Source organism: Erythrolamprus reginae, chromosome 8, assembly GCF_031021105.1.
Source record: "Erythrolamprus reginae isolate rEryReg1 chromosome 8, rEryReg1.hap1, whole genome shotgun sequence".
NCBI lineage: Eukaryota > Metazoa > Chordata > Lepidosauria > Squamata > Dipsadidae > Erythrolamprus > Erythrolamprus reginae.
The window spans coordinates 3808140-3826552 of record NC_091957.1 but is presented as its reverse complement, the minus strand read 5'-3'; the positions used below and the strand labels follow the sequence as shown (position 1 = coordinate 3826552).

At 42.2% G+C, this 18413-nt stretch overlaps 2 protein-coding genes across 3 annotated transcripts in view; one reads left to right on the top strand and one right to left on the bottom strand.

Annotated features, from left to right (window-relative positions):
- Nucleotides 1-404: 404 nt before the first annotated feature.
- On the bottom strand, nucleotides 405-11430 carry RPL12 (ribosomal protein L12). Its single transcript, XM_070758526.1, has 7 exons — nucleotides 11298-11430; nucleotides 10070-10143; nucleotides 8479-8577; nucleotides 5844-5925; nucleotides 3412-3498; nucleotides 1750-1862; nucleotides 405-557 (listed from the first exon to the last, which is right to left on the bottom strand). The coding sequence occupies exons 1-7, from the start codon at nucleotides 11332-11334 to the stop codon at nucleotides 552-554; spliced, it is 498 nt and encodes a 165-aa protein (XP_070614627.1). The 5' UTR covers nucleotides 11335-11430; the 3' UTR covers nucleotides 405-551.
- A 122-nt stretch (nucleotides 11431-11552) lies between these two features.
- Nucleotides 11553-18413, top strand: part of LRSAM1 (leucine rich repeat and sterile alpha motif containing 1) — a 45371-nt gene continuing 38510 nt past the window's right edge. Inside the window, exons 1-3 of one of the 2 annotated variants that reach the window (XM_070758521.1) lie at nucleotides 11553-11781; nucleotides 12090-12219; nucleotides 17924-18067. In XM_070758521.1, the coding sequence (XP_070614622.1) occupies nucleotides 17978-18067 (90 nt within the window). In that variant the 5' untranslated portion in view covers nucleotides 11553-11781; nucleotides 12090-12219; nucleotides 17924-17977. Of the gene's footprint in view, nucleotides 11782-12089; nucleotides 12220-17923; nucleotides 18068-18413 lie in introns of those variants that run through there. The other variant, XM_070758523.1, reaches the window with a different exon arrangement.

Here is an 18413-nt window from a genome sequence, read left to right as displayed (position 1 = left end):
CTTTGGCTACAAAACTCAGCCAAACAGATTTTGATAAAGAGTTAAAAATTAAATCAGACAATATTTCTGTGACCGAGACATTTAAGGGACTTTTGCCCCACTGAATGACCTTTCTTGACACAGCTGTTAAGTTAATAAACCAGTTGTTAAGTTAGTAAACCAGTTGTTAAAAGTGAATTTGGTTCTCCCCCCAGGTCACAAAAGGGCGCAAAGCATCCCAATTTTAATCACCTAACCATGGGGATATCGCAATGTTGGTGTCATTAAACCCCCCTTTTCAGTGCCAATAGAACTTTGAATGCTCACTAAATGAAACAGTTGTTAAACGGAGGACGATCTCATGAGAATTACCCGCAAGGCAAATCCGATGCAATTGGTTTTTAAAGCAAGCGTTGAGAAAAAGCTGGAGTTTAAGGTGGTACAATTTTTATTTTTGAAACGGGTACACAACCTTTTCAACATTTTTAAGGGGCCGTGAGGGTATCACGCCCTAAGAAGCCGAAGTGGAGAGGCGGCGAAGGTAAAAGATTCCACCTTTCACGGCACCAGACTTAACTCTGTTGGAGAAGGAAAGAAATTAAAAGGCAGATTCAGTTTTATTATTCGTGGATTGCCTTTCCCTGGACCAGTTAAGGAGTTTTATTGGCAGGTGTAAGATATATTTTATTTATTAGATTTCCTTTTATCCCACCTTTATATTTTCGTGAGTAACTCTAAGGCAGCAAAATTACACAATATTCTTCCCTCCTACAACAATCATGGTCTAAAGTGGGACTAGAACTTGTTCTCTCCTGGTGATTGGCCCAAAGTCACCCAAGCTGGCTTTTCATGGCTAAGGCAAGACTAGAATTCACTGTCTCCTGGTGATTTGACTCAAATTCACCCAGCCAGGTTACACAGCTAAGGCAAGAGTAGAACTCGCTGCTTCCTAGTTTCCAGCTCAACACGTTAATCATGATAGAAACATAGAAGCAACATAAAAGTCTGACGGCAGAAAAAGACCTCATGGTCCATCTAGTCTGCCCTTATACTATTCTCTGTATTTTATCTTAGGATGGATATATATTTATCCCAGGCATGTTTCAATTCAGTTCCTGTGGATTTATCTACCACGTCTGCTGGAAGTTTGTTCCAAGGATCTACTACTCTTTCAGTCAAATAATATTTTCTCATGTTGCTTTTGATCTTTCCCCCAACTAACTTCAGATTGTGTCCCCTTGTTCTTGTGTTCACTTTCCTATTAAAAACACTTCCCTCCTGAACCTTATTTAACCCTTTAACATATTTAAATGTTTCGATCCTGTCCCCCCTTTTCCTTCTATCCTCCAGACTATACAGATGGAGTTCATGAAGTCTTTCCTGATACGTTTTATGCTTAAGACCTTCCACCATTCTTGTAGCCTGTCTTTGGACCCGTTCAATTTTGTCAATATCTTTTTGTAGGTGAGGTCTCCAGAACTGGACACAGTACTATTCCAAATGTGGTCTCACCAGCGCTCTATATAGCAGGATCATAATCTCCCTCTTCCTGCTTGTTATACCTCTAGCTATGCAGCCAAGCATCCTACTTGCTTTCCCTACCGCCTGACTGCACTGTTCACCCATTTTGAGACTGTCAGAAATCACCACCCCTAAATCCTTCTCTTCTGAAGTATTTGCTAACACAGAACTGCCAATACAATACTCAATCAATACTGATGTCAAAAGGTTGCAGCCAATCGATCTATTTCTAGGAAGGCAAATACTCACTGCTGGGCATTCAATGGCCCCACTGTTGATGTCTTCGATGACATCGTGGGGATGCCTCCCGTCAACACTGCAGCCAACTGACTGGGCAGTCCCCAGGATCTCCTTAATAGTTCCTGCAAAAGGACCAAGAACATCCAAATTCACACTGGTGTCCACCTGCTGTGCGTTCTGCAGCATGCGAACTTACTTCACTACTCCAAAAATGCAGATGTGCAAAAGTCACCGCAGGTTTTGCTGCAGAAGAATTCGTTTTCTGACCAGGATGTGAATTCATAATTCCTCGTGTTTCCTAACCCACAAGGGGCCCTTCCCCATCATCCATTAAATGGGGGAAGTTTATTATATCTTATTTTTAGAAATCAACCGCTTCTCATTTAGGTATGGGCTGCCTCTTGAGTAAAGGAACGGCAATTAAAAATTAGTTTGAACACAAGATGCAGACTTCAAAGCAGCGGTCCCCAAACTACGGCCCGTGGCCCGCATGTGGCCCGCTGAGGTCATTTATCCGGCCCATGGGTGAGTGACACAACAGTGTTCCATCTAATTTTCTATGAATAAAATGCGGTATTTTGTTAATGACCAATATCAATCATCAAAAAAGTTGCAAAAGGTTTTTTTTTCTAATTTTGTCATCCAGTTACATTCATTTCCTTTTAATTAAATTCCCTCCTTAATGTTCCTTCAAAAAGTACACCAATTATATTCTAACTTATTAACCATTATGCCAAAGTGCTTCCTTCTTTCTTTATATATTTTTCTATAAGCCAAGAAAACCTACAATCAGATGTTAACAAAAGAAAATTAAAAACAAAACATAAACATATATGAATTTTAGACTTCTCCCCCCTCCCTCTAAATAGTACATTCCCATTTTGTTTTTTACTTTAAAATAAGGTATGTGCAGTGTGCGGAGCGATTTGTTCATAGTTTTTTTTAATAGTCCAGCCCTCCAACAGTCCGAGGGACAGTGAACTGGCCCCCTGTGTAAAAAGTTTGGGGACCCCTGCTTCAAAGGAAAGGCTAAGCCTAGCTCACAAATCTGTTAACATTTCAATTTAAAAGTGTACTGCCGGCTAATTTTACTGGATATTTCTCTTTATTGCCTTCTCTTTTTGAGCTACAACCCTGGCCTTTTAACACATTCATTTTTAGGATTGTGGATTCCTCAATGTAAGATGAAGAAGGCTGGCTTTTAATTCCAGCTTAGTCAAGATGATCAAGAGACCGAGTCAGAGAATTGCCTTTAACTCCTGAGTTAAGGCCACTGCAGGATTTGAAGCAGGACAAAGGCTCCAGAAGCTGTGGGTCTCTTTTTAAGAAATGGACAGCCATTTGCCTGGAATGCGGGCAGGTCTCCATCTTGAGCAGGGGGCTGCACTTGGAAGACCCTCCAAGGTCCCTTCCAGCTCTAGCCTATTCTAAGTTCCTAACTGCCAGCTGCTGAGACCTGCTGACCGCTCCCCATTCTGCTGCTGTGCCCAGTCTTCGGCGCAGAGATACCCACCGAGAGAATAGCTCTGCTTCCTTGAAAGGGTTTTTTCCTCTCAGCTCACCACTGGAATGCACAAGCCACGGCTGAATATAGGCAAGGGCAGTGGCGGGTGGCTGGCACGAAAGAAAGAACAAGACTTCACCGCCATTGAAAAAGTGGCCCCAACTTACCTGAGAGTTCTCGGGCCAAGGAGCGATGCCTCATCTGCCGGGCGATGTTGACAATATCATCGAAGCTGATACTGCCATTGTGTTTAACTGTTAGGGGGGAGAAAACAGGAGCCCAGTTGAGGGTTTTTTTTTCTTTCCTTTTGCAAGCGGAGTCAGAAAATTTGCACGCCTGGCATCCTGCTGCTGTCCCCAGTCTTTGGCACAGAGATACCCACCGAGAGAATAGCTCTGTTTCCTTGAAAGGGTTTTTCCTCTCAGCTCACCACTGGAATGCACGAGCCACGGATGAATATAGGCAAGTGCGGTGGCGGGTGGCTGGTGCCAGGCTGGCTTCGCCCAGAATTTAGGAAAAGTAAGACTCCATTTTGAACTTCAAAAGTGAACTTTACTAAATGAGAAGTGAATGCATCGAAAGAAAAGCAAAGGCACGATAGTTACCCATATCAAAGTAACCACAAAGGCCTCCCTTTGCAATTCAGCCAATTTCCACTGTCTATCTTCGTCAGGTGGACGCATCTTCACCGGCGCTTCATACTTTTGGAACGCACGCCACCAACATACCCATTACCCGTTCTCGGGAGAATCGAAACTCTCTCGGCTTTCAAGTTTCATTGGATTTATATGCCACCCCTCTCCGAAAACTCGGGGCGGCTAACAGCAGTCATAAACAGTATACAATAATAATCCAATACTAAAAGCAAATTAAAACCCCTTAATATACAAAACCAAACATACATACAAGCATGCCATGCATAGAATTGTAACGGCCTAGGGGGAGAAGAAATCTCAGTTCCCCCATGCCTGGCGGCAGAGGTGGGTTTTAAGTAGCTTGCGAAAGGCAAGGAGGGTGGGGGCAGTTCTAATCTCTGGAGGGAGTTGGTTCCAGAGGGCCAGGGCCGCCACAGAGAAGGCTTTTCCCCTGGGTCCCGCCAAGCGGCATTGTTTAGTTGACTTTCACCAGAAGAAACGAAACTTACTTGGGCTCCTCCAGCAGACTTCCCCCTCCCAAATCCCAACTCCTACCCTCACCCCCCATGACAGCTGAAGCGCAGCTGAAAGACGAATCACAGCGTGTTTGTCTTCCTTTTCCAACCCCATCCAACAGGCCTCTGAATGCAGGTAGCTTTCGACTTACAACTGAGCCCAACATTTCTGCTGCTAGAATTTTTATGACCTTTCTGGCCACAATTGCTAAGTGAATTTGTTGTTAATTTGGCAACGCGGCTATGAAGTGTCGTAAAGGATCCGGATTGTGGGGGCAATAGGCTGGCTCTGTTAAAAAGTGATATTGCTAACATGTTGTAAGCCGCCCTGAGTCTAAGGAGAAGGGCGGCATAAAAATTGAATGAATGAATGAATGACCTTTTTCAGTGTTGTAACTTTGGACAGTCACTAAAGCAATTATTTTAATTTGAGAATTACAATGCATTATTTATTTATTTGACTTTTTTATGCCGCCCTTCCGGGTCCTCATTTTACCCACCTCGGAAGGATGGAAGGCTGAGTCAACCTGGAGCCGGTGGTGAGATTTGAACCGCTGACCTTCAGATCTACAGTCAGCTTTAGTGGCCTGCAGTACTGCACTCTACCCACTGTGCCACCCCGGCTCTTACTTACATTTATTTATTTATTAGATTTTTATGCCGCCCTTCTCCTTAGACTCAGGGCGGCTTACATGTTAGCAATAGCACTTTTTAACAGAGAATCAGCCTATTGCCCCCACAATCCGGGTCATCACTTGACCCACCTCGGAAGGATAGAAGGCTGAGTCAATCTTGAGCCAGTGATGAGATTTGAACCGCTGACCTACAGATCTAGTCAGCTTCAGTAGACTGCAGTACAGCACTCTACCTGCTGCGCCATCTCGGCTCATTTATCTATCTATCTGTCTGTCTGTCTACCTACCTACCTACCTGTTTGGAAGCTCTAAAGATGCTTATTTTCTCCTAGTTTATATCTGTAGCATTGACTCTAGGTTGCTCCAGATTAGTAGTTTATTAAACTAACCCAGGGGTCAGTAAACCTTAAAGCCATTTGGACTAGTGTATCACAGAAAGGAAAACACCAGGAGCCACAAAATTCTTCCTGTGCCTAATTATTTTGTAAGCTGCCACAAAACATGAATTAAACATTCTGTTTTTCTTCTGAAACTTTTCTTTCCTGTCAGGGGTCAAAAAGCTCAATGGGTGTCACACATTGGCAGCTGTGATGTATCTTTTGAGTAACAGGGATTACTGGGGGTGACAGCTATGAAAATTAAATTTTAAACACCGGCTTTCCAAGCGAACTTGCATCACGAACTGACCACTCCCTTACTTTATCCGATCTTTACAAACCAACGTCTTCCCCAGAGTTGGGCCGAGTCTGCAGCTGAGCAGCCAATGGAAATCAGGGAATGTACGTTTTCTACAATAAAATAAGGAGACACTCACTGTTCTTCTGCTTCTTGCGATCGCGAGGCGGCTCCTTCAGAGCTTTGATAATCAGGGCAGAGGCTGATGGCACCACCTCAATCTACAGGAGGGCAAACAGCAAAATTGTGAGATCAGAAGGTCAGCTTCCTGCTCCAAACAATCCAACCCACCTCGTTATGGGCTCACACAAATGACTTTAAGTCTCATGAGCTACAATGCAATTTGAAGACGGTTTCTATGTTGGGGGAACTCAACCCTGCGTGGTTTACTCAACAAAATGAACATGAGCCCCATTTTGCAAATCTTTGTATGGCTTGGCACACTTGTGAAATGCCTGTACCATTTACAAGCAGATAGTAAGGTGATGGGCCCGATACAAGGGTACTGTAATAATAAGCAGGGTGGAAACCTGGATCAGTGTTTCCCAACCTTGGCCACTTGGGAGATATCTGGACTTCAACTCCCAGAATTCCCCAGCCAGCATTTGCTGGCTGGGGAATTCTGGGAGTTGAAGTCCAAATACCTTCAAGTGGCCTGTGGATGCTGTCAAAGTCCCTAGTGAAGACAATGTCCTCAAAAGGGGCTAAGTGCAACCCAGCCGTGTGGGGTCACTCACGAACACGAATCCTAGAAAGAAAACCTGGACACACTTCTTGGTGAAGTGACATGGTATAGAGCCATGTACCCCTTTTTATTTGGGAACATAAGGAAATGGGGATAATTACACATACATGTCAAGTGATACATCCAATAACGTAACTTCAAACATATCTTTGAGTTCTTCCAATCACAAAACAATTTCCTAGAAACCCTTTTGTTTCCCTGTTGTAATTACCAGGAATGCAGACTAGGCACGTTTAGTGCCCTCCTGTCCTGAATTATAGAATCAGGGTCAGCAGAGTATTTTTATGCTAGAGGTCCAGATATATAAACCCTATTCTAACATTTATGCTATACTGCAACAGTGGCCAAGGTTGGGAAACACTGACCTGGGTAAACAAACAAACTCGGAAATGGTTACATTCCCCCAAGCCTCAAAATGCAGCCAAACAAACTCTTTGCGTCCTTGACGGATTTATCAGGGCACTTATCAGATTTATAAGGGCAGACTAGATGGACCATGAGGTCTTTTTCTGCCGTCAGTCTTCTATGTTTCTATGTAATTAAGAGAGATAACGGGAGAAAAAGGAATGTGCTAGTATGAACTGCATTTTGAATACAGAAGAGAAAAGAAGAGAAGATGGGAGTTTTTTTGTTTATGAAATACAGTGGTACCTCGAGATACGAGTTTAATTCGTTCCGGACCTGGGCTCTTAAGTCGAGCAGCTCTTATCTCGAACGACTTTTCCCCATAGGAATTAATGTAAATAATTTTAATTGGTTCCAGCCCTCAAAAAACTCACAAAGTTAGTCTAAATTATGCAAAAAGACATGTTTTTAATGAAGAAATGTACATGTACATATAAATGAATAATGAAGTTTCTTTCACTTAACTTGTAAACTTTCTTAAACTTTTAAATTTACATATGTTCAACTTCTCTGCCACCCAATCCTGTAGGACAGAGGTCCCCAACCCTTTTTGCACCAGGGACCGGCTTTAAGCGATCAAGAGAGGAATGGGTGAATGAATGGACGGAGGGTGGGAAGGAAGGAAGGAAAGAAAGAGGGAAGGGACAGGAACAGAGGAAGGAAGCAAGGAAACTTATGAAAGGGGATAGTAAGAGAGGAATGAGTGAAGGGAGGGAGGGAGGGAAGAAGGTGGGAAGGAGAAAGAAAAGAAGAAATAGAGGAAGGGAAGGTAAAAGAGAGAAAGAAAAAGAGCAAGAAAGAAAGAAAGGGGGAAGGGACAGGAACAGAGGAAGGAAGCAAGGAAACTTATGAAAGGGGAGAGTAAGAGAGGAATGAGTGAAGGGAGGGAGGGAGGGAAGAAGGTGGGAAGGAGAAAGAAAAGAAGAAATAGAGGAAGGGAAGGTAAAAGAGAGAAAGAAAAAGAGCAAGAAAGAAAGCTGCAAGCACCCCCCCGAGCCCCCCAGGCCGGCTGCAACCTTTTAAAACATGCGCGCCGCTTCGCAGCTGTCTCCTGAAACCGAACGCGGAAGTTAGCGTTTGGCTTCAGGAGACAGCTCCTTGGCGCTTGTATCTCGAATTTGGGCTTGTAAGTAGAACAAAAATATCTCTCCCCTCCCAGCTCTTATCTCGAGTTGCTCTTAAGTAGAGCAGCTCTTATGTCGGGGTTCCACTGTACTGCATTTAGTAAGAGTTATTTCTAATAGCTAAAGTTCTATCAGAAACCAGAACACCCACCATCTACTAATAACAATGCAAAAGGGATGCAGAGTGCAGAGAAGAGCGACAAAGAGGATTAGGGGATAAATGGAGGCTGAAACATAGGAAGAACATAGGAAGGAAGGACATCTTATTAACCCATCCAGGGCCTGGGTTCCCCAAAGGGCTTGAATTCTACCTCAAGGTCCAGTCTTGAAGTGACCTCCCACAGAGCAAACTTGAGTGGTACTCATTTTATCGACCTCGGAAGGATGATAGGCTGAGTCAACCCTGCCGGGATTTACAGCTCATGGCGGCAGCTCAGCCAGTCCCTTCCGAGACTCCGCGCATTAACCAGAGAGCTGTCCCTTCGTGGCGTGACGTGTACCTGTGCTTGCCTGTTCTGAATGGTCAGCTTCACCGTGATCCTCAGTCCTTTCCAGTCGCCGGTGGCCTTGGCAATGTCATCTCCCACCTTCTTTGGAGACTGAGAAAAAAGGCAGAAGCATCTTTAAGTATAATTTGTAATACAGTGGTACCTCTACTTAAGAACGCCTCTACTTACGAACTTTTCTAGATAAGAACCGGGTGTTCAAGATTTTTTTTGCCTCTTCTCAAGAACCATTTTCCACTTACAAACCCGAGCCACCGAAACAGTAACTGGGAAAGGCAGAGAGAAGCCTCCATGGGGCCTTTCTAGAAATCTCCTGGGAGGAAACAGGGCCAGAAAAGGTGGGGAGAAGCCTCCGTGGGGCCTCTCTAGGAATCTCCTGGGAGGAAACAGGGCCAGAAAAGGTGGGGAGAAGCCTCTATGGGGCCTCTCTAGGAATCTCCTGGGAGGAAACAGGGCTTCCACCCTCCCTGTGGTTTCCCCAATTGCACACATTACAGTATTGGCTTTTTACATTGATTCCTATGGGAAAAATTGCTTCTTCTTACAAACTTTTCTACTTAAGAACCTGGTCACAGAACGAATTAAGTTTGTAAGTAGAGGTACCACTGTATTTGGCTAATATATGCCAGTTTTTTTTCCGGTAATTGGCCAGAGATTCTGGCTCCGATATAGGCCATATGTTTGACTAATGAAATTGGTAACTATCCAGTCACTTAAATTTAGCAGTCTCAACAAGCCAATCAATGCCAAATATTAGTCCAAAGGATGTGAATTCAGCACAACTCTTAGGTGTGATTCTAAGGGCCAACACTCAAAGATGGCCGATGATTTTGAAGATGTAAGAATCCGATTATAAATATTTCAGTCCACTACATGGCATCAGACCAGAATACCTACGAGACCGCCGTCTGCCGGACGAATCCCAGCGGCTGATTTAGTCCCACAGAGTGGGCCTTCTCCGGGTCCCGTCGACTAAGCAATGTCATCTGGCAGGACCCAGGGGAAGAGCCTTCTCTGTGGTGGCCCCGGCCCTCTGGAATCAACTCACCCAGGAGATTCGAACTGCCCTTACCCACCTCGCCTTCCGTAACATGTTGAAGACACATCTCTGCCGCCAAGTATAGGGGTATTAATCCCCTTGTTTGACTTCTGTATCATTAGTTGGATTGAATATACATGACTGTGTAGTCGATGATTGCTATGACAATGTATTTTTAAATTAGTTTTTTTTACTTTTTAATATTGGATTTGTACTGCATTATTGTTATGTTGTGAGCCTCCCCGAGTCCTTGGAGAGAGGCGACATACAAATCTAATAAATTATTATTATTACTTTTGGAGGGAGGGAATAAAATTCAGGTTAATCAACATGGAAAATTGATTTGTCTGCAGCTGCTTCCACGCAGCAGCTCACATATAATTTACAATCGTCCTTAATAAGGCTGATAATTCTTCCACTTTGAGCCACAACAATTTTGGGGGAGCTTGCTTAAAAACAAAATACTGTACATGGTGGGCCAGAAGGAGATTTTCTACGATTAAATTAAAAGTTCTAATGCAGAAAAAAACGTTTTAAAAAAATTACCAAACCCAAAGGTCCAATTTTGGGAGCCAGGGCTGAAGTGGCTCCGACTTCACCTCCGGTGCATCTCAAGAACACTAGGAGAAAAACACAAACACAATATAATTAAGTATCGATGAGAAGCTATTAAAATTAATCCAAAACACCCCCGAGACCCCTCACAATTGCACGGAAATCTCCCCAGGCAGGTTTTCTTGGCAAAAACAGGCTGCCTTCGGAGGTTATAAGCTTTACTTTGTAATTCGGAGCAAAGCACCATTGCAAGACATTTAATAAACATGCCCCATTAAATGGGAGCATTTAACAAGGGCTCAGCATTATCTTATTAATAAAATCTTATTAAAACTCCCTTTTAAGCACCCTGCAATCCCTTTTATTTTATTACAATTTATATGCTGCCCATCTCATTTCAAATGAATCATTATTTATTATAAATAACAATTTATCATAAATCATATTATAAATATAAATATACTGCTCAAAAAATCAAGGGAACACTCACAAGAACCCATCCTAGATCTGAATGAATGAAATATTCTCCTTGAATACTTTGTTCTGTACAAAGTTGCATGTGCACCACAGCATGTGAAATTGACTGTCGATCAGTGTTGCTTCAAAGTGGACAGTTTGATTTCATAGAAGTTATATTGTGTCGTTCCCTTGATTTTTTTGAGTGTATAGTAAAAATAATAATGAATTAAATAATGATTAATTAAAATTATATCTATCTATCTTATTATTACTATTTATTATTAGATTTGTATGCCGCCCTTCTCAAAAGGCTATTTATTATATTATATAATAAATATAAATCTAATAAAAATAGTGAATTAAATGATTAAATAAAAATATTATATATATATATTATACAATATAAATATAATTAAAATAATGAATTAAATGATTAATTAAAAATACTAATTTAATAAAACTATTATTTTAATTAATCATTATTTAATTCATTATTAATTTTATTATTTGTTCCTTATCTCAAAAACGAATGAAATGGTTAACTAACCCCCTGGATTAACAGAGGGATAATTGGGCTCAATAGGAAAAGGAGCCAGGACGAGGAATGATTGAAAAATCAGGCAAAATACTGAATCTTAATAAAATTAACAGAAATAACAAGAGAGGACACGCAAGGGAGCGTTCAGACGCGCTGGATCCTAACGGAGGAAACGAATCAAAATGCCGCCTAAGAGAAGAACCCGGGAGGCTCCATACCCACCGACTTTGATCTCGTTGGGGTCGAACTTGGGCGGCATGGTAGCTACGGTAAAGTCCGGCCGGGGTCCAACTCAGATGGCGGCGGATTCAACTAAGCGACAATCCACGTCCGCAAACGAAATCCTAAAAGGGCCTCGGGAAGGCCGACCGCCGCAAGATATAGCCGCGCAAGATCTCGCGAGATCCTAGGCCAACGGTACGCCGCGAAAACGGGGGAAGCCGACTCCTCCTCCCGAACGCGACCCCCGTCCAAAACCTCGCGAGACTTGCGACTCTGCGCCGCCATGGCTGCTAAGGGCACCGGCGCCGGGTGAAGCAGCCAAATCTTTTGGAAGGGGCCGTTGTTTTCTTAGCGGCCGCGAGAAGGGGGCAACGCGGCAGCTTCCCGGGACGAGTGTCATGGAGGGAGCGGGAAAAAGAAAAGGAAAAGGGGGTCGGCTTTGACCGAGCCTAGTTTCCCCCCCCCTCATCTGATGGATGAGGCAGTAAGTACGGGCCGCGGGGAGGGACAATCTCAGCCAGGTGGGCGGGGCTTGGCTCCTCTTCCCCCCTTCCAAAGCCCTGGGGCGTGGAATCCAAGGGAGGGGGCGTGGCCGCTCTTCAGGTAGTCCCCCTCCTCCTTCCATTTCTGGGCGTGGCTAAGCCAGCTGATCTTTGCATTTCCGGCATTTTTATATTTAGCCATTGGGGTTTCTTTCTCCTTCTTCTGCCCACAACCAGATCATCGCAGTAGCTTTGGCTTCTGGTGGCCAGGCCCTCCTTTCACCAGCCCTCCCTCCCTCCCTCCTTGCAGGCATGACAGGCGAGAAATCCAGCTACACCTGTTGAGCCTCTGCCTGGATCCCTGGCTCTGAGATGGACTTTTAGTCAAGGTGTTCCCCTTGGAAAGACATTCAGTCCCATGCCATGGGGATTCCTGGCAGGTAAGAAAATGGGGACGGGGGAGTCTGCAATTTAATTTAGGGACAAGAGCAAGTGGGGTTAAGAAGAAAAGCTGTCATCCATATGAGCTGGGTAGCTGGAAAGGAATGTAATTTATTTTATTTAATAAATAGAATGATAGTTTATTAGATTTGTATGCCATCGTCAGGCTGAAGTTGTTAGCTTCATGCTGCTTTGAATATAGTTTGAATATATAGAATGTGATTTCACTGAAACATCGCATAGGCGCTCAAAATATTACACGGGGTAAAACCTGAACTCAGAACAATCTACATATATATGTAATTTATTAGATTTGTATGCTGCCCCTCTCCGAGGACTCAGGGCAGCTCACAACAGCATATGTATGTATGTATATATAGATGGATGGATGGATGGATGGATGGATGGATGGTTGGAGACCTCACCTACAAAAAGATATTGATAAAATTGAACAGGTCCAAAGGTGGGCTACAAAAAGGGTGGAAGGTCTGAAGCACAAAACATATCAGGAAAGACTTCATGAACTCCATCTGTATAGTCTGGAGGACGGAAGGAAAAGGGGGGACATGATGGAAACATTTAAATATGTGAAAGGGTTAAATAAGGTTCAGGAGGATTTTTAATAGGAAACACAAGAACAAGGGGGCACAATCTGAGGTTAGTTGGGGGAAATATATATATATATATGATAGATAGATAGATAGATAGATAGATAGATAGATAGATAGATAGATAGATAGATAGATAGATAATACTGTATATAATGTATGTATGGCATATTTTTGCTGATAATGAAAAGGAAGGGAAACTAGTATAGATCTATTTGAAGCTATTTAGCTCTCATCAGCTAACCATAGGCCTGCACTACTATTACTATTAGTTTTTTCTCATCATTCCTATCACCCATTTCCTCCCACAAATGACTGTAGGACTTTAACTTGTTGCTTGTATCCTTATTATTGTATCCTTATTGGTTGTTTCCTTGTTGCTTATTTGACCCCCTATGACAATCATTAAGTGTTGTACCTCACGATCCTTGACAAATGTATCTTTTCTTTTATGTACACTGAAAACATCTGAACCAAAGACAAATTCCTTGTGTGTCCAATCAGACTTGGCCAATAAAGAATTCTATTCTACTCATACTCCTATATATGTATGTGTAACATATTTTTGCTGATAATGAAAATGATGGGAGACTAGTTAGCATAGATCTATTTCAAGCTATTTAGCTCTCATCAACTAGCCATGCCCTTACCGGGATTTGAACCTGGGGAATAGCTTTAAACTCTAGACCATCCATCCATCCATCCATCTACTGTATCTATCTAACTCATCTATCTGTCTGTCTGTCTACTGTATCTATCTAAATCTCATCTATCTATTTATCTATCTTTATCAATATATATGTATCTATTTATCTATCTATCTATATCAATATATATTTATATATTTATCTCTATCTATCTATCTCTATCTTTCTTTCTATCTATCTATCATCTATCTATCAATATGATAGAACAAAATTCAGGGGGATTTTTTTCCCCTAGTGCCTTTTCCGACTAAACTAATATTAATGATGGTTTTTTTTAAAAAAAAAATCTGTCTTGCCCAACCCCAGTAATTCTCGGCGGTATGAAACACTTTTAGTAAAGACAGAAGCTTGTTTGCAAATGCCAGACGTGTCTTTAATTGCCAAGGTCCTGCCAATGTCATTGTTCCAACTGATTTTATTGTTTGTCTGTGTCTCCCTTAAAGGCACAGTTCTTTGTCACTTCTAAATGACGGATTCGTTCTGTTTCCGAGGTATTAAAAGATTTCATGCAGTCATTAATGGGAGGAGATGAGTGATGATAATGATGGGAAGATTAATAATAGTGCAGACTTAGGAAATAGTTTGACAGTGTTGAAGGAATTATTTGTTTAGCAGAGTGATGCCATTTGGGAAAAAAACTCTTCTTGTGTCTACTTGTCTTGGTGTGCCGTGCTCTATAGCGTTGTTTTGAGAGTATTTTTACTGTCCAGGGTCAGTAAATATTTTCACAGCCTCTTGAAGTATACAGGTTAGAAAGCAGGTTAGCAGTAACTGTTTTTAGCAGGGTTGAATTACTATTATTATTAATAATAGTAGTATACAGTGTTCCCTCAATTTTCGCGGGGTTCGAACTTCGCGAAAAGTCTATACAGTACCACGGTTTTTCAAAAATATTAATTAAAAAATACTTCGCAGGTTTTTTCCCTATACCATGGTTTTTCCCACCCGATGACATCATATGGGCCCGCTGAATTTATACATGGTATGCTTGTGTGTGTGTATGTTAGTATAGGGGTTTTAAAAACTTTTAATATTTTAATTAATTGGATTATGTATTGGATTGTTTTTTCACTTGTTGTGAGCCGCCCCGAGTCTTCGGAGAGGGGCGGCATACAAATCCAAATAATAAATAATAAAATGTCATCGCCAAGCTTTTGTCTGCCTTTCATAAATATTTTTTAAAATAAACTTTAATAAATAAACATGGGGAGTAATAATCTAAATGGTTGCTAAAGGAATGGGAAATTGCAATTTAGGGGCTCAAAGTGTTAAGGGAAGGCTTGTGATACTGTTCATAGCCAAAAATAGTGTATTTACTTCCGCATCTCTACTTCGCGGAAATTCGACTTTCGCGGGCGGTCTCGGAACGCATCCCCCGCAAAAATCGAGGGAACACTGTATTATTAGTAGTATAATAATAGTAATTACTATTACTACATTATGCCTCTCATCTTTCCTATTTCATTACTCTCTTGTGACTATAACTTTATTCTTTTCTATCTTGATTTGTATTGCTTTCTTTTTGTATCCTAGTATGAGTTATGCTGATGGCTTATTTAGCATCCTATGACCATCACTTACAATTATGATGAGCGTAGTTTATTATGATTATGATTGTGATTTATCACTTGTTGCTTGTTTGTACACTAAGAGCTTATGCACCGGAGACAACTTCCTCGTGTGTCCAGTCACTAAAGAATAACGTTCTAACGAACATAAAAACAACACTGTTAATATTGATATATTAAAATAATGTAGGACTATAAATATGCATTGGCTTTTATTCTCTCTGGAAGCATTTTGTTCCGTGCATATACATATCATTTCTTTTTTCTCAAAAAAGCATTTAATTTTTATTTTATTTTATTCATTTGTCCAATACACAAATACATAGGAAGAAAGATAGACATGTGATAATTAATATAAATGAGGGTGAGAGTGAACTTAGAGGAGAGGATATATGAAAGAAAGAAAATATATAAGATAGGTGGAAGAAAGGAAAGACAATTGGACAGGGGACGAAAGGCACACCAGTGCACTTATGTACACCCCATACTGGCCTCTTAGGAACCTGGAGAGGTCAATCGTGGAGAGTCTAAGGGAGAAGTGATGGGGGTTAGGGGTTGACACAATTGAGTCTGGTAATGAGTTCCATGCTTCGATAACTTGATTGTTGAAATCATATTTTTTACAGTCAAGTTTGGAGCAGTTTGTATTAAGTTTGAATCTGTTGCATGCTGTTATGTTATTGCGGTTGAAGCTGAAGTAGTCATTGACCGGTAGGACGTTGCAGCATATGATCTTGTGGGCAATACTCAAATCGTGTTTTAGGCACCGTAGTTCTAGGCTTTCTAGGCCCAGGATTGTTAGTTTATTTTCGCAGGATATTCTGTTTCGAGTGGAGGAGTGAAGGGCTCTTCTGGTGAAATATCTTTGTATTTGTATACGTACTGTATTTGTGTATTAACAATAAATGCAAAGAAAGATACAAATTTGTGGGTATATCCTCGAAGCTATTAATTTTCACAGGTCTGATAATAATGGTTTTTAAAAAATTATTCTTCACCCCACTTTAAATTAAAATCCCGCAAACAAACCTATTTTGAAAGGGGAAAGGCTTCTGGCTGTTTTTCTTCATTCTGGGAGGTTTTGTAGGTGAGGAAGCCAGGAAATTTCCCAGCCTCTCCCCAAAAAATCCACACCCTCGGGTGTTGTAGTCTTTAACAAATTTGGATTTCGTCCATTGTATACACTGTATGATATCACTGCATCAGTGATTGGGACATCTCTGGCAATCCTCTGAAATTTGATTTGTGTCTTCAGGCAGTTTTTTACAGTAGCTGTTCCATGAAAACTGCATTCTTTGATCTCCTTGGGGTGTCTTGGCCGTGTAGTAGAGATATTAAAGTGCAGAAATAATAATATGGCTTTAAGTTGCCTGTGAATTGGGTCATGGTCACTTGGGACTTTGAAAAAAGTTCAATTAAACTCACAACTACTCTTAGCGATCTCCTCAATAGATTTTTTCTGTGATTATCTTTCTTTAATGCAGCTTTAGGGGTTAATAATTACACAATGACTTTTATTTATTTTTGGGGGGGATCGGGCCTCTCCACCCATATTGGTAATAAACCATGACGGTCTCTAAGCTGGGGCTGATGGGGATTTGTGTCCAACAGATGGGCACAATCTGAGGTTAGCTGGGGCAACGATCAAAAGCAACATGAGAAAATATTATTTTACTGAAAGAGTAGTAGATAGTTGGAACAAACTTCAAGCAGACATGGTTGTTAAATCCACAGTCAATGAATTTAAACATGCCTGGGATAAACACAGATCCATCCTAACATAAAACACAGGAAATAGTATAAGGGCAGACTAGATGGACCTGGAGGTCTTTTTCTGCCGTCAATCTTCTATGTTTCTATGTCAGTGTTTCCCAACCTTGGCAACTTGAAGATATCTGGACTTCAACTACTGTAATGCTCTCTACATGGGGCTACCTTTGAAAAGTGTTCGGAAACTTCAGATTGTGCAGAATGCAGCTGCGAGAGCAGTCATGGGCTTCCCTAGGTATGCCCATGTTACACCAACACTCCTCAGTCTGCATTGGTTGCCGATCAATTTCCGGTCACAATTCAAAGTGTTGGTTATGACCTATAAAGCCCTTCATGGCATTGGACCAGAATATCTCCGAGACCGCCTTTTGCCGCACAAATCCCAGCGACCGATCAGGTCCCACAGAGTGGGCCTTCTCCGTGTCCTGTCAACTAAACAATGTCGGTTGGCAGGCCCCAGGGGAAGAGCCTTCTCTGTGGCGGCCCCGACTCTCTGGAACCAGCTCCCCCCAGAGATTAGAACTGCCCCTACTGTCCTCACCTTTCGCAAACTCCTTAAAACCCACCTTTGTTGTCAGGCATGGGGGAACTGAGATATCTCCCCCGGGCCTATACAATTTATGTATGGCATGCTTGTGTGTATGTCTGTTTAATAATGGGTTTTTTTAATATTTTAAACTGTAAATTATTAGATTTGTTATAAACTGTTTTTATTGTGTTGTGAGCCGCCCCGAGGTCTGCGGAGAGGGGTGGCATACAAATCTAATAAATAATAATACAGTAATAATAATAACTCCTAGAATTCCCCAGCCAGCATTTGCTGGCTGGGGAATTCTGGGAGTTGAAGTCCAAATATCTTCAAGTTGCCAAGGTTGGGAAACACTGTTCTATGTAACAGCGACTGCAGGGACTCTAATTGAAGACAGTGGGGTGTCAAAGATAAGTTGCCAAGATGTTCGTTTTCCGGGGTGCGGTAGGTAGAACCTGCTGAGCAGGCCAACCTCTGGATGACTTGATCTGGGATGTAACCGTGATCTTCCTGTTGTTCAGGTTCCCACCCTCGTCCTGTCGCACCTGCCTTTTCTACTGAACTGGGATAATAATATGGAGACAGGAGGCAAGATGTTGCTCTTCTTTCGGAAAAGGAAGGCCAGCAGCGAAGCCCGGAAGCGCCTGGAATACCAAATGTGTCTTGTAAGTCGTGGGAAGGCAACCCGGTGCTGAATACAGTGATGCCTCTTCTTACAAACTATTTTCACCTTACAAACCCACCGCCGCTGCTGGGATGCCCCACCTCCGGACTTCCATTGCCAGCGAAGCACCCATTTTTGCGCTGCTGGGAATTCCCCTGAGGCTCCCCTCCATGGGAAACCCCACCTCTGGACTTCCGTGTTTTTGTGATGCTGCAGGGGAATCCCAGCAGGGGAATCCCAGCAGGGGAATCCCAGCAGTGCAAAAATGGGTGCTTCGCTGGCAACAGAAGTTCGGAGGTGGGGTTTCCCAGTGAGGGGAGCCTCAGTGAAATCGCAGCATCGCAAAA

Excerpts from the sequence above, each read along its gene's own strand:
- RPL12 (XM_070758526.1), bottom strand. The coding sequence starts at position 11,334 with ATGCCGCCCAAGTTCGACCCCAACGAGATCAAAGTCG. Across the intron at positions 8,578-10,069 it reads AAATTGGACCTTTGGGTTTG|TCTCCAAAGAAGGTGGGAGA; the intron begins GTAATTTTTTTA and ends CTTTTTTCTCAG. Across the intron at positions 5,926-8,478 it reads TTCAGAACAGGCAAGCACAG|ATTGAGGTGGTGCCATCAGC; the intron begins GTACACGTCACG and ends GCCCTCCTGTAG.